General features: G+C 42.2%; 1 protein-coding gene across 1 annotated transcript in view; it reads left to right on the plus strand.

Moving 5' to 3' along the window:
- Positions 1-2,611: 2,611 nt before the first annotated feature.
- LOC127923553 (neuronal acetylcholine receptor subunit alpha-7-like) overlaps positions 2,612-25,558 on the plus strand; it is a gene marked incomplete at both ends in the record, with an annotated part of 38,703 nt that continues 15,756 nt past the window's right edge. Inside the window, one exon of the mRNA XM_052507591.1 lies at positions 2,612-2,721. Within this exon, the coding sequence (XP_052363551.1) occupies positions 2,612-2,721 (110 nt within the window). The remainder of the gene's footprint in view (positions 2,722-25,558) is intronic.

Raw genomic sequence — 25,558 nt, forward strand, 5'->3', positions numbered from 1 at the left:
GATGTCCTGATGTAGCCTGATGTTCTCTTGATATAAACTATGTTTAGAGATGTCCTAGATGTAGCCTAATGTTCTCTTGATATAAACTGTGTTTAGAGATGTCCTGATGTAGCCTGATGTTCTCTTGATATAAACTATGTTTAGAGATGTCCTGATGTAGCCTGATGTTCTCTTGATATAAACTGTGTTTAGAGATGTCCTGATGTAGCCTGAGTGTTCTCTTGATATAAACTATGTTAAGAGATGTCCTGATGTGTATGTTCTCTTGATATAAACCCTGATGTAGCCTGATGTTCTCTTGATATAAAATATGTTTAGAGATGTCCTGATGTAGCATAGTGTTCTCTTGATATAAACTGTGTTTAGAGATGTCCTGATGTAGCCTAATGTTCTCTTGATATAAACTGTGTTTAGAGATGTCCTGATGTAGCATAGTGTTCTCTTGATATAAACTGTGTTTAGAGATGTCCTAGATGTCCTGATGTAGCCTAATGTTCTCTTGATATAAACTGTGTTTAGAGATGTCCTGATGTAGCCTGATGTTCTCTTGATATAAACTATGTTTAGAGTTGTCCTAGATGTCCTGATGTAGTATATGTTCTCTTGATATAAACTGTGTTTAGAGATGTCCTGATGTAGCCTAATGTTCTCTTGATATAAACTGTGTTTAGAGATGTCCTGATGTAGCCTGATGTTCTCTTGATATAAACTGTGTTTAGAGATGTCCTGATGTAGCCTGATGTTCTCTTGATATAAACTATGTTTAGAGATGTCCTGATGTAGCCTGATGTTCTCTTGATATAAACTGTGTTTAGAGATGTCCTGATGTAGCATAGTGTTCTCTTGATATAAACTGTGTTTAGAGAAGTCCTAGATGTCCTGATGTAGCATAGTGTTCTCTTGATATAAACTGTGTTTAGAGAAGTCCTAGATGTCCTGATGTAGCATAGTGTTCTCTTGATATAAACTGTGTTTAGAGATGTCCTGATGTAGCCTAATGTTTCTCTTTGATCTATTTCACCACCACTACAAAGCTTGAACATGAAAGACAGAGAGAGTCAAGGACAGGCTTCTCTAGGACTATAAAAGCCATGTTTGTTCAGAGAAGACGACTAGTGGAGAGATTAGCTACATAAATAACACTGTTTGTCAGGGAAGACGACTAGTGGAGGGATTAGCTACATAAATAACACTGTTTGTCAGGGAAGACGACTAGTGGAGAGGAGGTGACATGATGTTGGCATGCCAGTGGAGAGATTAGTACATACATACTTGTATAAACTCATGACTAGTGGAGAGATTAGCTACATAAATAACACTGTTTGTCAGGGAAGTCTAGAGGAGGTGACATGATGTTGGCATGCCATGAAGTGTACACACACACACACACACACACACACACACACACACACACACACACACACACACACACACACACACACACACACACACACACACACACACACACACACACACACACACACACACACACACACATAATATGTGTGCGTGCACGTAGGCAAGCACACACCAATGTTTGTGTGTGTGTCCAATGTACTGGCACTGAGTTTCAGTAGCCCCATCAGATGGACTCCCTCTGTGCGTTAGGGAACACACCTATGGCAAAAAACATCTGAGGACACACAGACAGTCTCACAGCGCGTTACACATCATTCAGTTCAGTCATGGAAGGAAAGGATGTGAAATGCACAACGTCTCTTTGGAAGTACTTTTATGTGCTCCTATACGGTGGAGTTAGCGTGACTCTCGTGGCCTAATAGATGGATTAGAAGGTTGAGTCACAGCCCAAAACATGACCCCACCTCCTGCCACTGCTGGCCAAGGGCACAGACATAGGGACCACTTATTGGGAGCAAGGATGGCTGGTCTATTTGATTATTCGTGTTTGATTGAAGGTGTTTTGAAGCTAATTACAGAACTGTCAAGTGGCCTAATGTGTTTTACATACAGTACAGAAGGCCTGTGAATGGATCAGTGTATTTGTGAATTGTCAATGTAAAAACTCTGATCTCTCATCTCCTTCTCTTCTCCATTCTTTCTTTCTTTCTTTCTTTCTTTCTTTCTTTTCTTTCTTTTTCTTTCTTTCTTTCTTTCTTTCTTTCTCCTCTCCTCTCTCTTTCTCTCTCTCTTTCTTTCTCTTCTCTTCTCTTTCTTTCTTTCTCTTTCTCTTTCTTTCTTTCTTTCTTTCTTTCTTTCTTTCTTCTTTCTTCTTTCTTTCTTTCTTCTTTCTTTCTTTCTTTCTTTCTTTCTTTCTTTCTTTCTTTCTTTCTTTCTTTCTTTCTTCCTCTCCTCTCCCTCTCCTCTCCTCTCTTCTCTCCTCTCCTCTCCTCTCCCTCTCCTCTCCTCTCCTCTCCTCTCCTCTCCTCTCCTCTCCCTCTCCTCTCCTCTCCTCTCTCTCTCTCCCTCTCCTCTCTCTCCCTCTCCTCTCCTCTCCTCTCCTCTCCTCTCCTCTCCTCTCCTCTCCTCTCCTCTCCTCTCCTCTCTCCTCTCCTCTCCCTCTCCTCTCCTCTTCTCTTCTCTCTCTCTCTTCTCTCTTCTTCTCTTCTCTTCTCTTCTCTTCTCTTCTCTTCTCCTCTCCTCTCCCTTCTAGCACTGGACAGATACTTACCTCTCCTGGAACCCAGAGAACTTCCCAGGTGTTCAGAACCTTCGTTTCCCCTCCAATCAGATCTGGGTTCCTGATATCCTCCTCTACAACAGGTAGACCCTCATTGCCAAGGTCTCAACCAATAAGCATAGCGCTATGATGTATGAATGACTTATGTTACTGTAATCTACTGTGTGTATGGGGGAAAATGGGTCTGGCAAGATTTGGCCAGTGACCTATATATGTCAGGAGAAGGAGCTGAAGTTGACAAAACAAACTGAACACAATGTCTGCAGTAGAAGTAAGCAGATGTTTCTGGATTTCAGGGATACAGTATTTTCAACCTAACTTCCATTTCCCCTGAAAAGGGGAAGTGGGGCCTCCGCTCAGGTGTCTTTCCCACGCCTGCTATGTTGCAGTAGCAGGCTAGTGGTGTTTAATGTTCTCCTAGGGGAGTTCAATTGATACACATTAGTCCACTAAGTAACCCATTTGTAGACAGACAACTCCCCTGTGGTTTGATTTCACCCTTGGTCAGAGCGTGGACTAATGAAATGACTACGAATTGATTGCCTGCAGGACATAAATAAACCACAATACCCATGAGGCTTGTCGTGGAAATGTTCTCTATTTACCAAATCATGAGCGCAAACCACACAAGTCAGAGTTAGTTATCAAAGTCCAGCTTTAATTATATGAGCTCTATCACAACCCTGTGACTCTCAGATCGATTCAGTGTCTATCAATGAATTCTCTGAGAGCCCCCTACACATTGCAGCTGAGTTCCTTTAATAGCAAAGAACACACATAGTCAGACAGGATAGACAACTTGTTCTCAACTAGCCTACCTGGTTAAATAAAGGTGTTCTCAACTAGCCTACCTGGTTAAATAAAGGTGTTCTCAACTAGCCTACCTGGTTAAATAAAGGTGTTCTCAACTAGCCTACCTGGTTAAATAAAGGTGTTCTCAACTAGCCTACCTGGTTAAATAAAGGTGTTCTCAACTAGCCTACCTGGTTAAATAAAGGTGTTCTCAACTAGCCTACCTGGTTAAATAAAGGTGTTCTCAACTAGCCTACCTGGTTAAATAAAGGTGTTCTCAACTAGCCTACCTGGTTAAATAAAGGTGTTCTCAACTAGCCTACCTGGTTAAATAAAGGTGTTCTCAACTAGCCTACCTGGTTAAATAAAGGTGTTCTCAACTAGCCTACCTGGTTAAATAAAGGTGTTCTCAACTAGCCTACCTGGTTAAATAAAGGTGTTCTCAACTGACCTACCTGGTTAAATAAAGGTGTTCTCAACTAGCCTACCTGGTTAAATAAAGGTGTTCTCAACTAGCCTACCTGGTTAAATAAAGGTGTTCTCAACTAGCCTACCTGGTTAAATAAAGGTGTTCTCAACTAGCCTACCTGGTTAAATAAAGGTGTTCTCAACTAGCCTACCTGGTTAAATAAAGGTGTTCTCAACTAGCCTACCTGGTTAAATAAAGGTGTTCTCAACTAGCCTACCTGGTTAAATAAAGGTGTTCTCAAATAGCCTAAATAAATAAATAAATCGTTCTCAGCTTTGTCTCCTGGTTAATCAAACCCTAGAGCCATAAACCAACCCTCCATATCAACAGGCATATATCAAATTGTCATTTAGATACAACCAATTCTAAATAAAACCAATCCTGGACAAACTCACGGAGAGCATAGAATGATTCCAGACACTGCCATTCTCCTTTCCCCGATGGGAAAAGTAGGGAGTGACTGGCACACAGACACAGTGGAGCAAAAGATATGTTTACACATGATGACACTTTGACCTCTCCCCTCTCTGCGGCCCAAGCAACTTAGTCTTGACATAGAACAGATAACTGCAACCCCGCCACAGTATTATACAAAAATAACATTCTGATGAGAAGTAACTTACACGCATATGATGAATATAAAACATCTTACCTATGTTACCAACCAATTCTGATTATTCCCCAACAGGCTTTGCATCTGTGGCCCATTGCCATGATGGGCAATATGTAGGAAAGAGCTGGGATGACGAAATCAGTGTTTGTGGATTGTCCACTGTACGTGAGATAGAATTACCAAGGGATTCCACTTCCACTGAAAGTTGACATAATATTGTTTTCAAAACAGAATAGGAGACAAAACAATCTGAACCCCCCCAGCTGAAACAGAATAGGAGACAAAACAATCTGAACCCCCTGCTGAAACAGAATAGGAGACAAAACAATCTGAACCCCCCCAGCTGAAACAGAATAGGAGACAAAACAATCTGAACCCCCAGCTGAAACAGAATAGGAGACAAAACAATCTGAACCCCCCCAGCTGAAACAGAATAGGAGACAAAACAATCTGAACCCCCAGCTGAAACAGAATAGGAGACAAAACAATCTACCTGGTTAAATGAACCCCCAGCTGAAACAGAATAGGAGACAAAACAATCTGAACCCCCAGCTGAAACAGAATAGGAGACAAAACAATCTGAACCCCCAGCTGAAACAGAATAGGAGACAAAACAATCTGAACCCCCAGCTGAAACAGAATAGGAGACAAAACAATCTGAACCCCCAGCTGAAACAGAATAGGAGACAAAACAATCTGAACCCCCAGCTGAAACAGTAGGAGACAAAACATCTACCCAGTGGAAAAAGATGTTTGAGACAAAACAATTGAACCCCCAGCTGAAACAGAATAGGAGACAAAACAATCTGAACTTACCCCAGCTGAAATAAGAATAGGAGACAAAACAATCTGAACCCCCAGCTGAAACAGAATAGGAGACAAACAATCTGACCCCCAGCTGAAACAGAATAGGAGACAAAACCTGATTCCACCCACCATGACAAATATTGAACAGCTGAAACAGAATAGGAGACAAAACAATCTGAACCCCCAGCTGAAACAGAATAGGAGACAAAACAATCTGAACCCCCAGCTGAAACAGAATAGGAGACAAAAAACAATCTGAACCCCCAGCTGAAACAGAATAGGAGACAAAACAATCTGAACCCCCATCTGAAACAGAATAGGAGACAAAACAATCTGAACCCCCAGCTGAAACAGAATAGGAGACAAAACAATCTGAACCCCCAGCTGAAACAGAATAGGAGACAAAACAATCTGAACCCCCAGCTGAAACAGAATAGGAGACAAAACAATCTGAACCCCCAGCTGAAACAGAATAGGAGACAAAACAATCTGAACCCCCCCAGCTGAAACAGAATAGGAGACAAAACAATCTGAACCCCCCCAGCTGAAACAGAATAGGAGACAAAACAATCTGAACCCCCAGCTGAAACAGAATAGGAGACAAAACAATCTGAACCCCCAGCTGAAACAGAATAGGAGACAAAACAATCTGAACCCCCAGCTGAAACAGAATGAGACAAAACAATCTGAACCCCCAGCTGAAACAGAATAGGAGACAAAACAATCTGAACCCCCCCAGCTGAAACAGAATAGGAGACAAAACAATCTGAACCCCCCCAGCTGAAACAGAATAGGAGACAAAACAATCACCCCCAGCTGAAACAGAATAGGAGACAAAACAATCTGACCCCCAGCTGAAACAGAATAGGAGACAAAACAATCTGAACCCCCCCAGCTGAAACAGTGCATCTACTCATAAATTGATGTTTGTATCCTTCGATTGATTTTACTTGTCTTTTGTTATTTTTTCTTACGTAGTCACCAAACTATAGTCTCTGCAAACACCTAACCTGGCTTGTAGCCTCCATCTCTCCTGTCCCCGTGGAGATAAATGGAGAGTCATATGGTTCTGTACAGCTCACTGATTCAGGGAACGCTCTAGCAGAACCACTCCCACAGTGCCTTACAGATGGTGACGTCAGCCATTTTGTTTTTTCAATGAACCCCGAATCGTAACTCTATTATTTTGGGTGATATGGTACATTTCAAACAACAGCGTTTTAGTGCTGAAACATCGGCTAGTCGACTGAGGTTGCTGGCTGTCTGACGCCGGTACGGGAATCATACTGACGTCTAGGAACAAGTCACCTGGCGATTACCGACTGTGACAGGGTAGAAGGAGACAACAATACCCACCGTCTGTTTGAGATGTGTCTAGGGACAGGATGTGCGCGTGTTTTCGTGCCCTCTTCCGTTGAGCTGTCAGACTGGGTTGGGTTGAAGGAGCCAGCCAGGGAACCTGGGACCTCTGAGGTAGCTGACAGTGTCAAGGTTTAATGTCACATGCACAAGTACAGTGAAATGCCTTTCTTGCAGCTCTAACACAAACAATGTAGACATCAATAACAATGTAGACATCAATAACAATGTAGACATCAATAACAATGTAGACATCAATAACAATGTAGACATCAATAACAATGTAGTAATCAATAACAATGTAGTAATCAATAACAATGTAGACATCAATAACAATGTAGACATCAATAACAATGTAGACATCAATAACAATGTAGACATCAATAACAATGTAGACATCAATAACAATGTAGACATCAATAACAATGTAGACATCAATAACAATGTAGTAATCAATAACAATGTAGACATCAATAACAATGTGTAACAATGTAATCAATAACAATGTAGACATCAATAACAATGTAGACATCAATAACAATGTAGACATCAATAACAATGTAGACATCAATAACAATGTAGTAATCAATGTAGACATCAATAACAATGTAGTAATCAATAACAATGTAGACATCAATCAATGTAGACATCAATAACAATGTAGACATCAATAACAATGTAGACATCAATAACAATGTAGACATCAATAACAATAACAATGTAGACATCAATAACAATGTAGACATCAATAACAATGTAGACATCAATAACAATGTAGACATCAATAACAATGTAGACATCAATAACAATGTAGTAATCAATAACAATGTAGACATCAATAACAATGTAGTAATCAATAACAATGTAGACATCAATCAATGTAGTAATCAATAACAATGTAGACATCAATAACAATGTAGACATCAATAACAATGTAGACATCAATAACAATGTAGTAATCAATAACAATGTAGACATCAATAACAATGTAGACATCAATAACAATGTAGACATCAATAACAATGTAGTAATCAATAACAATGTAGACATCAATAACAATGTAGACATCAATAACAATGTAGACATCAATAACAATGTAGTAATCAATAACAATGTAGACATCAATAACAATGTAGACATCAATAACAATGTAGACATCAATAACAATGTAGACATCAATAACAATGTAGACATCAATAACAATGTAGTAATCAATAACAATGTAGTAATCAATAACAATGTAGACATCAATAACAATGTAGACATCAATAACAATGTAGACATCAATAACAATGTAGACATCAATAACAATGTAGACATCAATAACAATGTAGACATCAATAACAATGTAGACATCAATAACAATGTAGACATCAATAACAATGTAGACATCAATAACAATGTAGACATCAATAACAATGTAGTAATCAATAACAAGGGTCAGTTCCAGGGTCAGTAGTTATATACAGGATCAGTTCCAGGGTCAGTAGTTATATACAGGGTCAGTTCCAGGGTCAGTAGTAATATACAGGGTCAGTTCCAGGGTCAGTAGTTATATACAGGGTCAGTTCCAGGGTCAGTAGTTATATACAGGGTCAGTTCCAGGGTCAGTAGTTATATACAGGGTCAGATCCAGGGTCAGTAGTTATATACAGGGTCAGTTCCAGGGTCAGTAGTTATATACAGGGTCAGTTCCAGGGTCAGTAGTTATATACAGGGTCAGTTCCAGGGTCAGTAGTTATATACAGGGTCAGTTCCAGGGTCAGTAGTTATATACAGGGTCAGATCCAGGGTCAGCAGTTATATACAGGGTCAGTTCCAGGGTCAGTAGTTATATACAGGATCAGTTCCAGGGTCAGTAGTTATATACAGGGTCAGTTCCAGGGTCAGTAGTTATATATAGAGTCAGTTCCAGGGTCAGCAGTTATATACAGGGTCAGTTCCAGGGTCAGTAGTTATATACAGGGTCAGTTCCAGGGTCAGTAGTTATATACAGGGTCAGTTCCAGTACCATATTAACAATGTGCAGGAACACTGGAGTAGAAATAGAGTAGCAGCAGCTTGTATGTGAGTGGATGTGTAGAGTCAGTATAAATGGATGTGCATATTATGTGTGTGCATAGAGACTGAATGGCAGGGGGTCTTGGATGGCAGGCAGCTCGTCCCCAGTGATGTACTGGGCTGTCTGCACCAGCCTCTGTAGCACCATGTGATTGAAGGCGGTGTTATTACCATACCAAGCAGTGATGCAGCCAGTCAAGATGCTCTCAGTGGAACAGCTGTAGAACTTTTAGAGGATCTGAGAGCCCATGCCAAACCTTTTCAATCTCCTGAGGGGGAAGAGGTGCTGTCACACTATTTTAAGTCCTTGGGGATTTGGACACTGAGGAACTTGAAGCTCTCGGCCCTGATTCAGCAGGACAGCCTGTGAAAACTGTCCACTAGTGTTTGCATCCCTGAGAGCTGAACCTCATTGCCTCAGGACCTCCGGAACAGGCTTCCACATTAAGGCTAAACTTGCTTTGAGAAAACAGATTTCTGTAGCCTTATTTAGGGAAATAGACAGAATATGGAGGGGAGAAGATGGAGCTCCAACCATTATGGGACGAGCTGCAGACAAAAATTCCAATTACATTTAAGAGAAGAGAAAGCGTGACTCACAATTAAAATGCAGGAACACATTTTCAGATGGGCCCCACTTGCTTTGAAATGAGATGTGTCACCGTTTTATGTAGCCAGGAAGTCATTCAGAGTGTTGTTGTCACGGCTTTATGCAGCCAGGAAGTCATTAAGAGTGTTGTTGTCTCGGCTTTATGTAGCCAGGAAGTCATTAAGAGTGTTGTTGTCACGGCTTTATGTAGCCAGGAAGTCATTCAGAGTGTTGTTGTCTCAGCTTTATGTAGCCAGGAAGTCATTCAGAGTGTTGTTGTCACGGCTTTATGCAGCCAGGAAGTCATTAAGAGTGTTGTTGTCACGGCTTTATGTAGCCAGGAAGTCATTAAGAGTGTTGTTGTCTCGGCTTTATGTAGCCAGGAAGTCATTAAGAGTGTTGTTGTCACGGCTTTATGTAGCCAGGAAGTCATTAAGAGTGTTGTTGTCTCGGCTTTATGTAGCCAGGAAGTCATTAAGAGTGTTGTTGTCTCGGCTTTATGTAGCCAGGAAGTCATTAAGAGTGTTGTTGTCTCGGCTTTATGTAGCCAGGAAGTCATTAAGAGTGTTGTTGTCTCGGCTTTATGTAGCCAGGAAGTCATTAAGAGTGTTGTTGTCACGGCTTTATGTAGCCAGGAAGTCATTAAGAGTGTTGTTGTCACGGCTTTATGTAGCCAGGAAGTCATTAAGAGTGTTGTTGTCTCGGCTTTATGTAGCCAGGAAGTCATTAAGAGTGTTGTTGTCACGGCTTTATGTAGCCAGGAAGTCATTAAGAGTGTTGTTGTCTCGGCTTTATGTAGCCAGGAAGTCATTAAGAGTGTTGTTGTCACGGCTTTATGTAGCCAGGAAGTCATTAAGAGTGTTGTTGTCTCGGCTTTATGTAGCCAGGAAGTCATTAAGAGTGTTGTTGTCTCAGCTTTATGTAGCCAGGAAGTCATTAAGAGTGTTGTTGTCACGGCTTTATGTAGCCAGGAAGTCATTAAGAGTGTTGTTGTCTCGGTTTTATGTAGCCAGGAAGTCATTAAGAGTGTTGTTGTCTCGGCTTTATGTAGCCAGGAAGTCATTAAGAGTGTTGTTGTCACGGCTTTATGTAGCCAGGAAGTCATTAAGAGTGTTGTTGTCTCGGCTTTATGTAGCCAGGAAGTCATTAAGAGTGTTGTTGTCACGGCTTTATGTAGCCAGGAAGTCATTAAGAGTGTTGTTGTCACGGCTTTATGTAGCCAGGAAGTCATTAAGAGTGTTGTTGTCTCGGCTTTATGTAGCCAGGAAGTCATTAAGAGTGTTGTTGTCACGGCTTTATGTAGCCAGGAAGTCATTAAGAGTGTTGTTGTCTCGGCTTTATGTAGCCAGGAAGTCATTAAGAGTGTTGTTGTCACGGCTTTATGTAGCCAGGAAGTCATTAAGAGTGTTGCTTTATGTAGCCAGGAAGTCATTAAGAGTGTTGTTGTCTCGGCTTTATGTAGCCAGGAAGTCATTAAGAGTGTTGTTGTCACGGCTTTATGTAGCCAGGAAGTCATTAAGAGTGTTGTTGTCTCGGTTTTATGTAGCCAGGAAGTCATTAAGAGTGTTGTTGTCTCGGCTTTATGTAGCCAGGAAGTCATTAAGAGTGTTGTTGTCTCGGCTTTATGTAGCCAGGAAGTCATTCAGAGTGTTGTTGTCACGGCTTTATGTAGCCAGGAAGTCATTCAGAGTGTTGTTGTCACGGCTTTATGTAGTCAGGAAGTCATTCGGAGTGTTGTTGTCACGGCTTTATGTAGCCAGGAAGTCATTCAGAGTGTTGTTGTCACGGCTTTATGTAGCCAGGAAGTCATTCAGAGTGTTGTTGTCTCGGCTTTATGTAGCCAGGAAGTCATTCAGAGTGTTGTTGTCACGGCTTTATGTAGCCAGGAAGTCATTCAGAGTGTTGTTGTCTCGGCTTTAGAAACGTTCCAACAATGCCGTATTGCCGTATCTCAGTATTACTCCAGAATAGTTTGTATGTGACGGACAAAAAGTAACTCATTCCAATGGATCAGGGTTATGACTCTGAAGGAGAAGAAACTAAACAGAATGTCTGCCTTTTCTATTTGAACCAATAAAAGCCCAGAACACAACGGGGGGGGGGACCATGTACTTAAAACACCGACTGGTACGTCCCGGTGTTACACCGTTACCCCCCTCCAGGTACGTCCCTGTGTTACACCATTCTCTCCCCCCATGTACCATGTACTTAAAACACCGACTGGTACGTCCCGGTGTTACACCGTTACCCCCCTCCAGGTACGTCCCTGTGTTACACCATTCTCCCCCATGTACCATGTACTTAAAACACCGACTGGTACGTCCCGGTGTTGTTCCAGGTACGTCCCTGTGTTACACCATTCTCCCCCCATGTACCATGTACTTAAAACACCACTGGTACGCCCCGGTGTTACACCCCTCCAGGTGTCCCTGTGTTACACCATTCTCCCCCATGTACCATGTACTTAAACACCGACTGTTTGTCTCACATGCCTCACTCTGACCCAGGAGCACATTTTAACAGCGGCATTACAGTTGACAATAAAAGCCGTTCCGAACTCGGAGTGTAATTGCTGGTGGTAATTTTAAAGTGTCAGTGGATGAGAGTCATTATTACAAGAGAGAAGATGCTGATGGCAATGCATTGATAACTCACTCACTCACTCACTCACTCACTCACTCACTCACTCACTCACTCACTCACTCACTCACTCACTCAATCACTCACTCACTCACTTGTTTAAGATGATGGTGTTCTTTATGAGATGCTGTTTGTTGTGTGTGTGTGTGTGTGTGTGTGTGTGTGTGTGTGTGTGTGTGTGTGTGTGTGTGTGTGTGTGTGTGTGTGTGTGTGTGTGTGTGTGTGTGTGTGTGTGTGTGTGTTTGTGTGTGTGTGTGTATTTGAGTGGTGTGTTTGTGTGAGTGTGTATTTGAGTGGTGTGTTTGTGTGTGTGTGTATTTGAGTGGTGTGTTTGTGTGAGTGTGTATTTGAGTCGTGTGTTTGTGAGTGGTGTGTTTGTGTGAGTGTGTGTGTTTGTGTGAGCGTGTGTTTGAGTGGTGTGAGCGTGTGAGCGTGTGAGCGTGTGTGTGTGTGTGTGTGTGTGTGTGTGTGTGTGTGTGTGTGTGTGTGTGTGTGTGTGTGTGTGTTTGCGTGAGCGTGTGTTTGAGTGGTGTGTTTGTGTGTGTGTGTTTGTGTGAGCATGTGTGTGTGTCTGCGTCCCTGTGTGTGTCTAATATGATGATACGGAACATTAAGCAGGTGATGGTCAGGGTCAGTGATCACTAACATTATAGTCCTGGACAAATAATAGATGGAGGGAGCTGAAGATTTACAGATGGGAAAAAAGGAACGAAGAAAGGAAGGAACAAAGGAAGGAAGGAACCAAAAACAGGAAGAGAAACAGGAAGTTGGATATGTAGGAAAGGTCAGTTCCTGCAGATGATCTGTATCTGTCCAAATAAAACGTCCCTGTAATCGTTCTACCTGGTCCTTTCCTCACATACACCAGAGTGAGAAGGTGAGACATAAATAAAACGTCCCTGTAATCGTTCTACCTGGTCCTTTCCTCACATACACCAGAGTGAGAAGGTGAGACATAAATAAAACGTCCCTGTAATCGTTCTACCTGGTCCTTTCCTCACATACACCAGAGTGAGAAGGTGAGACGTGAATAAAACGTCCCTGTAATCGTTCTACCTGGTCCTTTCCTCACATACAGCAGAGTGAGAAGGTGAGACATAAATAAAACGTCCCTGTAATCGTTCTACCTAGTCCTTTCCTCACATACAGCAGAGTGAGAAGATGAGACGTAAATAAAACATCCCTGTAATCGTTCTACCTGGTCCTTTCCTCACATACACCAGAGTGAGAAGATGAAACATAAATAAAACGTCCCTGTAATCGTTCTACCTGGTCCTTTCCTCACATACAGCAGAGTGAGAAGATGAGACGTAAATAAAACGTCCCTGTAATCGTTCTACCTGGTCCTTTCCTCACATACACCAGAGTGAGAAGATGAGACATAAATAAAACGTCCCTGTAATCGTTCTACCTGGTCCTTTCCTCACATACAGCAGAGTGAGGAGGTGAGACATAAATAAAACGTCCCTGTAATCGTTCTACCTGGTCCTTTCCTCACATACACCAGAGTGAGAAGGTGAGACATAAATAAAACGTCCCTGTAATCGTTCTACCTGGTCCTTTCCTCACATACACCAGAGTGAGAAGATGAGACATAAATAAAACGTCCCTGTAATCGTTCTACCTGGTCCTTTCCTCACATACAGCAGAGTGAGAAGGTGAGACATAAATAAAACGTCCCTGTAATCGTTCTACCTAGTCCTTTCCTCACATACAGCAGAGTGAGAAGGTGAGACATAAATAAAACGTCCCTGTAATCGTTCTACCTAGTCCTTTCCTCACATACAGCAGAGTGAGAAGGTGAGACATAAATAAAACGTCCCTGTAATCGTTCTACCTGGTCCTTTCCTCACATACACCAGAGTGAGAAGATGAGACATAAATAAAACGTCCCTGTAATCGTTCTACCTGGTCCTTTCCTCACATACAGCAGAGTGAGAAGGTGAGACATAAATAAAACGTCCCTGTAATCGTTCTACCTGGTCCTTTCCTCACATACAGCAGAGTGAGAAGGTGAGACATAAATAAAACGTCCCTGTAATCGTTCTACCTGGTCCTTTCCTCACATACACCAGAGTGAGAAGATGAGACATAAATAAAACGTCCCTGTAATCGTTCTACCTGGTCCTTTCCTCACATACACCAGAGTGAGAAGATGAGACATAAATAAAACGTCCCTGTAATCGTTCTACCTGGTCCTTTCCTCACATACACCAGAGTGAGAAGATGAGACATAAATAAAACGTCCCTGTAATCGTTCTACCTGGTCCTTTCCTCACATACACCAGAGTGAGAAGGTGAGACATAAATAAAACGTCCCTGTAATCGTTCTACCTGGTCCTTTCCTCACATACACCAGAGTGAGAAGGTGAGACATAAATAAAACGTCCCTGTAATCGTTCTACCTGGTCCTTTCCTCACATACACCAGAGTGAGAAGATGAGACATAAATAAAACGTCCCTGTAATCGTTCTACCTGGTCCTTTCCTCACATACACCAGAGTGAGAAGGTGAGACATAAATAAAACGTCCCTGTAATCGTTCTACCTGGTCCTTTCCTCACATACACCAGAGTGAGAAGGTGAGACATAAATAAAACGTCCCTGTAATCGTTCTACCTGGTCCTTTCCTCACATACACCAGAGTGAGAAGGTGAGACATAAATAAAACGTCCCTGTAATCGTTCTACCTGGTCCTTTCCTCACATACACCAGAGTGAGAAGATGAGACATAAATAAAACGTCCCTGTAATCGTTCTACCTGGTCCTTTCCTCACATACAGCAGAGTGAGAAGGTGAGACATAAATAAAACGTCCCTGTAATCGTTCTACCTGGTCCTTTCCTCACATACAGCAGAGTGAGAAGGTGAGACATAAATAAAACGTCCCTGTAATCGTTCTACCTGGTCCTTTCCTCACATACACCAGAGTGAGAAGATGAGACATAAATAAAACGTCCCTGTAATCGTTCTACCTGGTCCTTTCCTCACATACAGCAGAGTGAGAAGGTGAGACATAAATAAAACGTCCCTGTAATCGTTCTACCTGGTCCTTTCCTCACATACACCAGAGTGAGAAGGTGAGACATAAATAAAACGTCCCTGTAATCGTTCTACCTGGTCCTTTCCTCACATACACCAGAGTGAGAAGGTGAGACATAAATAAAACGTCCCTGTAATCGTTCTACCTGGTCCTTTCCTCACATACACCAGAGTGAGAAGATGAGACATAAATAAAACGTCCCTGTAATCGTTCTACCTGGTCCTTTCCTCACATACACCAGAGTGAGAAGATGAGACATAAATAAAACGTCCCTGTAATCGTTCTACCTGGTCCTTTCCTCACATACACCAGAGTGAGAAGATGAGACATAAATAAAACGTCCCTGTAATCGTTCTACCTGGTCCTTTCCTCACATACAGCAGAGTGAGAAGGTGAGACATAAATAAAACGTCCCTGTAATCGTTCTACCTGGTCCTTTCCTCACATACACCAGAGTGAGAAGGTGAGACATAAATAAAACGTCCCTGTAATCGTTCTACCTGGTCCTTTCCTCACATACACCAGAGTGAGAAGATGAGACATAAATAAAACGTCCCTGTAATCGTTCTACCTGGTCCTTTCCTCACATACACCAGAGTGAGAAGATGAGACATAAATAAAACGTCCCTGTAATCGTTCTACCTGGTCCTTTCCTCACATACACCAGAGTGAGGAGGTGAGACATAAATAAAACGTCCCTGTAATCGTTCTACCTAGTCCTTTCCTCACATACACCAGAGTGAGAAGATGAGACATAAATAAAACGTCCCTGTAATCGTTCTACCTGGTCCTTTCCTCACATACAGCAGAGTGAGAAGGTGAGACATAAATAAAACGTCCCTGTAATCATTCTACCTAGTCCTTTCCTCACATACAGCAGAGTGAGAAGGTGAGACATAAATAAAACGTCCCTGTAATCGTTCTACCTGGTCCTTTCCTCACATACACCAGAGTGAGAAGATGAGACATAAATAAAACGTCCCTGTAATCGTTCTACCTGGTCCTTTCCTCACATACACCAGAGTGAGAAGATGAGACATAAATAAAACGTCCCTGTAATCGTTCTACCTGGTCCTTTCCTCACATACAGCAGAGTGAGAAGGTGAGACATAAATAAAACGTCCCTGTAATCGTTCTACCTGGTCCTTTCCTCACATACACCAGAGTGAGAAGATGAGACATAAATAAAACGTCCCTGTAATCGTTCTACCTGGTCCTTTCCTCACATACAGCAGAGTGAGAAGGTGAGACATAAATAAAACGTCCCTGTAATCGTTCTACCTAGTCCTTTCCTCACATACACCAGAGTGAGAAGGTGAGACATAAATAAAACGTCCCTGTAATCGTTCTACCTAGTCCTTTCCTCACATACAGCAGAGTGAGAAGGTGAGACATAAATAAAACGTCCCTGTAATCGTTCTACCTGGTCCTTTCCTCACATACACCAGAGTGAGAAGGTGAGACATAAATAAAACGTCCCTGTAATCGTTCTACCTGGTCCTTTCCTCACATACACCAGAGTGAGAAGATGAGACATAAATAAAACGTCCCTGTAATCGTTCTACCTGGTCCTTTCCTCACATACAGCAGAGTGAGAAGGTGAGACATAAATAAAACGTCCCTGTAATCGTTCTACCTAGTCCTTTCCTCACATACACCAGAGTGAGGAGGTGAGACATAAATAAAACGTCCCTGTAATCGTTCTACCTGGTCCTTTCCTCACATACACCAGAGTGAGAAGATGAGACATAAATAAAACGTCCCTGTAATCGTTCTACCTGGTCCTTTCCTCACATACACCAGAGTGAGAAGATGAGACATAAATAAAACGTCCCTGTAATCGTTCTACCTGGTCCTTTCCTCACATACACCAGAGTGAGGAGGTGAGACATAAATAAAACGTCCCTGTAATCGTTCTACCTGGTCCTTTCCTCACATACACCAGAGTGAGGAGGTGAGACATAAATAAAACGTCCCTGTAATCGTTCTACCTAGTCCTTTCCTCACATACACCAGAGTGAGAAGATGAGACATAAATAAAACGTCCCTGTAATCGTTCTACCTGGTCCTTTCCTCACATACACCAGAGTGAGAAGGTGAGACATAAATAAAACGTCCCTGTAATCGTTCTACCTAGTCCTTTCCTCACATACAGCAGAGTGAGAAGGTGAGACATAAATAAAACGTCCCTGTAATCGTTCTACCTGGTCCTTTCCTCACATACAGCAGAGTGAGAAGGTGAGACATAAATAAAACGTCCCTGTAATCATTCTACCTGGTCCTTTCCTCACATACAGCAGAGTGAGAAGGTGAGACATAAATAAAACGTCCCTGTAATCGTTCTACCTGGTCCTTTCCTCACATACACCAGAGTGAGAAGATGAGACATAAATAAAACGTCCCTGTAATCGTTCTACCTGGTCCTTTCCTCACATACACCAGAGTGAGAAGGTGAGACATAAATAAAACGTCCCTGTAATCGTTCTACCTGGTCCTTTCCTCACATACACCAGAGTGAGAAGGTGAGACATAAATAAAACGTCCCTGTAATCGTTCTACCTGGTCCTTTCCTCACATACACCAGAGTGAGAAGATGAGACATAAATAAAACGTCCCTGTAATCGTTCTACCTGGTCCTTTCCTCACATACACCAGAGTGAGAAGATGAGACATAAATAAAACGTCCCTGTAATCGTTCTACCTAGTCCTTTCCTCACATACACCAGAGTGAGGAGGTGAGACATAAATAAAACGTCCCTGTAATCGTTCTACCTGGTCCTTTCCTCACATACACCAGAGTGAGAAGATGAGACATAAATAAAACGTCCCTGTAATCGTTCTACCTGGTCCTTTCCTCACATACACCAGAGTGAGAAGATGAGACATAAATAAAACGTCCCTGTAATCGTTCTACCTGGTCCTTTCCTCACATACACCAGAGTGAGAAGATGAGACATAAATAAAACGTCCCTGTAATCGTTCTACCTGGTCCTTTCCTCACATACACCAGAGTGAGAAGATGAGACATAAATAAAACGTCCCTGTAATCGTTCTACCTGGTCCTTTCCTCACATACACCAGAGTGAGAAGATGAGACATAAATAAAACGTCCCTGTAATCGTTCTACCTGGTCCTTTCCTCACATACACCAGAGTGAGGAGGTGAGACATAAATAAAACGTCCCTGTAATCGTTCTACCTGGTCCTTTCCTCACATACACCAGAGTGAGGAGGTGAGACATAAATAAAACGTCCCTGTAATCGTTCTACCTGGTCCTTTCCTCACATACACCAGAGTGAGGAGGTGAGACATAAATAAAACGTCCCTGTAATCGTTCTACCTGGTCCTTTCCTCACATACAGCAGAGTGAGAAGATGAGACATAAATAAAACGTCCCTGTAATCGTTCTACCTAGTCCTTTCCTCACATACACCAGAGTGAGAAGATGAGACATAAATAAAACGTCCCTGTAATCGTTCTACCTGGTCCTTTCCTCACATACACCAGAGTGAGGAGGTGAGACATAAATAAAACGTCCCTGTAATCGTTCTACCTAGTCCTTTCCTCACATACACCAGAGTGAGAAGATGAGACATAAATAAAACGTCCCTGTAATCGTTCTACCTGGTCCTTTCCTCACATACAGCAGAGTGAGAAGGTGAGACATAAATAAAACGTCCCTGTAATCGTTCTACCTGGTCCTTTCCTCACATACACCAGAGTGAGAAGATGAGACATAAATAAAACGTCCCTGTAATCGTTCTACCTGGTCCTTTCCTCACATACACCAGAGTGAGAAGATGAGACATAAATAAAACGTCCCTGTAATCGTTCTACCTGGTCCTTTCCTCACATACACCAGAGTGAGAAGATGAGACATAAATAAAACGTCCCTGTAATCGTTCTACCTGGTCCTTTCCTCACATACACCAGAGTGAGAAGATGAGACATAAATAAAACGTCCCTGTAATCGTTCTACCTGGTCCTTTCCTCACATACACCAGAGTGAGAAGATGAGACATAAATAAAACGTCCCTGTAATCGTTCTACCTGGTCCTTTCCTCACATACACCAGAGTGAGAAGATGAGACATAAATAAAACGTCCCTGTAATCGTTCTACCTGGTCCTTTCCTCACATACACCAGAGTGAGAAGATGAGACATAAATAAAACGTCCCTGTAATCGTTCTACCTGGTCCTTTCCTCACATACACCAGAGTGAGAAGATGAGACATAAATAAAACGTCCCTGTAATCGTTCTACCTGGTCCTTTCCTCACATACACCAGAGTGAGAAGATGAGACATAAATAAAACGTCCCTGTAATCGTTCTACCTGGTCCTTTCCTCACATACACCAGAGTGAGAAGATGAGACATAAATAAAACGTCCCTGTAATCGTTCTACCTGGTCCTTTCCTCACATACACCAGAGTGAGAAGATGAGACATAAATAAAACGTCCCTGTAATCGTTCTACCTGGTCCTTTCCTCACATACACCAGAGTGAGAAGATGAGACATAAATAAAACGTCCCTGTAATCGTTCTACCTGGTCCTTTCCTCACATACACCAGAGTGAGAAGGTGAGACATAAATAAAACGTCCCTGTAATCGTTCTACCTGGTCCTTTCCTCACATACACCAGAGTGAGAAGATGAGACATAAATAAAACGTCCCTGTAATCGTTCTACCTGGTCCTTTCCTCACATACACCAGAGTGAGAAGATGAGACATAAATAAAACGTCCCTGTAATCGTTCTACCTGGTCCTTTCCTCACATACACCAGAGTGAGAAGATGAGACATAAATAAAACGTCCCTGTAATCGTTCTACCTGGTCCTTTCCTCACATACACCAGAATGAGAAGATGAGACATAAATAAAACGTCCCTGTGATCGTTCTACCTGGTCTTTTCCTCACATACACCAGAGTGAAAAGATGAGACATAAATAAAACGTCCCTGTAATCGTTCTACCTAGTCCTTTCCTCACATACACCAGAGTGAGAAGATGAGACATAAATAAAACGTCCCTGTAATCGTTCTACCTGGTCCTTTCCTCACATACACCAGAATGAGAAGATGAGACATAAATAAAACGTCCCTGTGATCGTTCTACCTAGTCCTTTCCTCACATACACCAGGTGAGAAGATGAGACATAAATAAAACGTCCCTGTAATCGTTCTACCTGGTCCTTTCCTCACATACACCAGAGTGAGAAGATGAGACATAAATAAAACGTCCCTGTAATCGTTCTACCTGGTCCTTTCCTCACATACACCAGAGTGAGAAGATGAGACATAAATAAAACGTCCCTGTAATCGTTCTACCTGGTCCTTTCCTCACATACACCAGAGTGAGAAGATGAGACATAAATAAAACGTCCCTGTAATCGTTCTACCTGGTCCTTTCCTCACATACACCAGAGTGAGAAGATGAGACATAAATAAAACGTCCCTATAATCGTTCTACCTGGTCCTTTCCTCACATACACCAGAGTGAGAAGATGAGACATAAATAAAACGTCCCTGTAATCGTTCTACCTGGTCCTTTCCTCACATACACCAGAGTGAGAAGATGAGACATAAATAAAACGTCCCTGTAATCGTTCTACCTGGTCCTTTCCTCACATACACCAGAGTGAGAAGATGAGACATAAATAAAACGTCCCTGTAATCGTTCTACCTGGTCCTTTCCTCACATACACCAGGGTGAGAAGATGAGACATAAATAAAACGTCCCTGTAATCGTTCTACCTGGTCCTTTCCTCACATACACCAGAGTGAGAAGATGAGACATAAATAAAACGTCCCTGTAATCGTTCTACCTGGTCCTTTCCTCACATACACCAGAGTGAGAAGATGAAACATAAATAAAACGTCCCTGTAATCGTTCTACCTGGTCCTTTCCTCACATACACCAGAGTGAGAAGATGAAACATAAATAAAACGTCCCTGTAATCGTTCTACCTGGTCCTTTCCTCACATACACCAGAGTGAGAAGATGAGACATAAATAAAACGTCCCTGTGATCGTTCTACCTGGTCCTTTCCTCACATACACCAGAGTGAGAAGATGAGACATAAATAAAACGTCCCTGTAATCGTTCTACCTGGTCCTTTCCTCACATACACCAGAGTGAGAAGATGAGACATAAATAAAACGTCCCTGTAATCGTTCTACCTGGTCCTTTCCTCACATACACCAGGGTGAGAAGATGAGACATAAATAAAACGTCCCTGTAATCGTTCTACCTGGTCCTTTCCTCACATACACCAGAGTGAGAAGATGAGACATAAATAAAACGTCCCTGTAATCGTTCTACCTGGTCCTTTCCTCACATACACCAGAGTGAGAAGATGAGACATAAATAAAACGTCCCTGTAATCGTTCTACCTGGTCCTTTCCTCACATACACCAGAGTGAGAAGATGAAACATAAATAAAACGTCCCTGTAATCGTTCTACCTGGTCCTTTCCTCACATACACCAGAGTGAGAAGATGAAACATAAATAAAACGTCCCTGTAATCGTTCTACCTGGTCCTTTCCTCACATACACCAGAGTGAGAAGGTGAGACATAAATAAAACGTCCCTGTAATCGTTCTACCTGGTCCTTTCCTCACATACACCAGAGTGAGAAGATGAGACATAAATAAAACGTCCCTGTAATCGTTCTACCTGGTCCTTTCCTCACATACACCAGAGTGAGAAGATGAGACATAAATAAAACGTCCCTGTAATCGTTCTACCTGGTCCTTTCCTCACATACACCAGAGTGAGAAGATGAGACATAAATAAAACGTCCCTGTAATCGTTCTACCTGGTCCTTTCCTCACATACACCAGAGTGAGAAGATGAGACATAAATAAAACGTCCCTGTAATCGTTCTACCTGGTCCTTTCCTCACATACACCAGAGTGAGAAGATGAGACATAAATAAAACGTCCCTGTAATCGTTCTACCTGGTCCTTTCCTCACATACACCAGAGTGAGAAGATGAAACATAAATAAAACGTCCCTGTAATCGTTCTACCTGGTCCTTTCCTCACATACACCAGAGTGAGAAGATGAGACATAAATAAAACGTCCCTGTAATCGTTCTACCTGGTCCTTTCCTCACATACACCAGGGTGAGAAGATGAGACATAAATAAAACGTCCCTGTAATCGTTCTACCTGGTCCTTTCCTCACATACACCAGAGTGAGAAGATGAGACATAAATAAAACGTCCCTGTAATCGTTCTACCTGGTCCTTTCCTCACATACACCAGAGTGAGAAGATGAGACATAAATAAAACGTCCCTGTAATCGTTCTACCTGGTCCTTTCCTCACATACACCAGAGTGAGAAGATGAGACATAAATAAAACGTCCCTGTAATCGTTCTACCTGGTCCTTTCCTCACATACACCAGAGTGAGAAGATGAAACATAAATAAAACGTCCCTGTAATCGTTCTACCTGGTCCTTTCCTCACATACACCAGAGTGAGAAGGTGAGACATAAATAAAACATCCCTGTAATCGTTCTACCTGGTCCTTTCCTCACATACACCAGAGTGAGAAGATGAGACATAAATAAAACGTCCCTGTAATCGTTCTACCTGGTCCTTTCCTCACATACACCAGAGTGAGAAGATGAGACATAAATAAAACGTCCCTGTAATCGTTCTACCTGGTCCTTTCCTCACATACACCAGAGTGAGAAGATGAGACATAAATAAAACGTCCCTGTAATCGTTCTACCTGGTCCTTTCCTCACATACACCAGAGTGAGAAGATGAGACATAAATAAAACGTCCCTGTAATCGTTCTACCTGGTCCTTTCCTCACATACACCAGGGTGAGAAGATGAGACATAAATAAAACGTCCCTGTGATCGTTCTACCTGGTCCTTTCCCCACATACACCAGAGTGAGAAGATGAGACATAAATAAAACGTCCCTGTAATCGTTCTACCTGGTCCTTTCCTCACATACACCAGAGTGAGAAGATGAGACATAAATAAAACGTCCCTATAATCGTTCTACCTAGTCCTTTCCCCACATACACCAGGGTGAGAAGATGAGACATAAATAAAACGTCCCTGTAATCGTTCTACCTGGTCCTTTCCTCACATACACCAGAGTGAGAAGATGAGACATAAATAAAACGTCCCTGTAATCGTTCTACCTGGTCCTTTCCTCACATACACCAGAGTGAGAAGATGAGACATAAATAAAACGTCCCTGTATCCGTTCTACCTGGTCCTTTCCTCACATACACCAGAGTGAGAAGATGAGACATAAATAAAAAGTCCCTGTAATAGTTCTACCTGGTCCTTTCCTCACATACACCAGAGTGAGAAGATGAGACATAAATAAAACGTCCCTATAATCGTTCTACCTGGTCCTTTCCTCACATACACCAGAGTGAGAAGATGAGACATAAATAAAACGTCCCTGTAATCGTTCTACCTGGTCCTTTCCTCACATACACCAGAGTGAGAAGATGAGACATAAATAAAACGTCCCTGTAATCGTTCTACCTGGTCCTTTCCTCACATACACCAGAGTGAGAAGATGAGACATAAATAAAACGTCCCTGTAATCGTTCTACCTGGTCCTTTCCTCACATACACCAGGGTGAGAAGATGAGACATAAATAAAACGTCCCTGTAATCGTTCTACCTGGTCCTTTCCTCACATACACCAGGGTGAGAAGATGAGACATAAATAAAACGTCCCTGTAATCGTTCTACCTGGTCCTTTCCTCACATACACCAGAGTGAGAAGATGAGACATAAATAAAACGTCCCTGTGATCGTTCTACCTGGTCCTTTCCTCACATACACCAGGGTGAGAAGATGAGACATAAATAAAATGTCCCTGTAATCGTTCTACCTGGTCCTTTCCTCACATACACCAGAGTGAGAAGATGAGACATAAATAAAACGTCCCTGTAATCGTTCTACCTGGTCCTTTCCTCACATACACCAGGGTGAGAAGATGAGACATAAATAAAACGTCCCTGTAATCGTTCTACCTGGTCCTTTCCTCACATACACCAGAGTGAGAAGATGAGACATAAATAAAACGTCCCTGTGATCGTTCTACCTGGTCCTTTCCTCACATACACCAGGGTGAGAAGATGAGACATAAATAAAACGTCCCTGTGATCGTTCTACCTGGTCCTTTCCTCACATACACCAGGGTGAGAAGATGAGACATAAATAAAACGTCCCTGTAATCGTTCTACCTGGTCCTTTCCTCACATACACCAGAGTGAGAAGATGAGACATAAATAAAACGTCCCTGTAATCGTTCTACCTGGTCCTTTCCTCACATACACCAGAGTGAGAAGATGAGACATAAATAAAACGTCCCTGTAATCGTTCTACCTGGTCCTTTCCTCACATACACCAGAGTGAGAAGATGAGACATAAATAAAACGTCCCTGTAATCGTTCTACCTGGTCCTTTCCTCACATACACCAGAGTGAGAAGGTGAGACATAAATAAAACGTCCCTGTAATCGTTCTACCTGGTCCTTTCCTCACATACACCAGAGTGAGAAGATGAACATAAATAAAACGTCCCTGTAATCGTTCTACCTGGTCCTTTCCTCACATACACCAGAGTGAGAAGATGAGACATAAATAAAACGTCCCTGTAATCGTTCTACCTGGTCCTTTCCTCACATACACCAGAGTGAGAAGATGAGACATAAATAAAACGTCCCTGTAATCGTTCTACCTGGTCCTTTCCTCACATACACCAGAGTGAGAAGATGAGACATAAATAAAACGTCCCTGTAATCGTTCTACCTGGTCCTTTCCTCACATACACCAGAGTGAGAAGAGGAGACATAAATAAAACGTCCCTGTAATCGTTCTACCTGGTCCTTTCCTCACATACAGCAGAGTGAGAAGGTGAGACATAAATAAAACGTCCCTGTAATCGTTCTACCTGGTCCTTTCCTCACATACACCAGAGTGAGAAGAGGAGACATAAATAAAACGTCCCTGTAATCGTTCTACCTAGTCCTTTCCTCACATACACCAGAGTGAGAAGATGAAACATAAATAAAACGTCCCTGTAATCGTTCTACCTGGTCCTTTCCTCACATACACCAGAGTGAGAAGGTGAGACATAAATAAAACGTCCCTGTAATCGTTCTACCTGGTCCTTTCCTCACATACACCAGAGTGAGAAGATGAGACATAAATAAAACGTCCCTGTAATCGTTCTACCTGGTCCTTTCCTCACATACACCAGAGTGAGAAGATGAGACATAAATAAAACGTCCCTGTAATCGTTCTACCTGGTCTTTTCCTCACATACACCAGAGTGAGAAGATGAGACATAAATAAAACGTCCCTGTAATCGTTCTACCTGGTCCTTTCCTCACATACACCAGAGTGAGAAGATGAGACATAAATAAAACGTCCCTGTGATCGTTCTACCTGGTCCTTTCCTCACATACACCAGAGTGAGAAGGTGAGACATAAATAAAACGTCCCTGTAATCGTTCTACCTGGTCCTTTCCTCACATACACCAGAGTGAGAAGGTGAGA

Source organism: Oncorhynchus keta, unplaced genomic scaffold (assembly GCF_023373465.1).
Source record: "Oncorhynchus keta strain PuntledgeMale-10-30-2019 unplaced genomic scaffold, Oket_V2 Un_contig_30092_pilon_pilon, whole genome shotgun sequence".
NCBI lineage: Eukaryota > Metazoa > Chordata > Actinopteri > Salmoniformes > Salmonidae > Oncorhynchus > Oncorhynchus keta.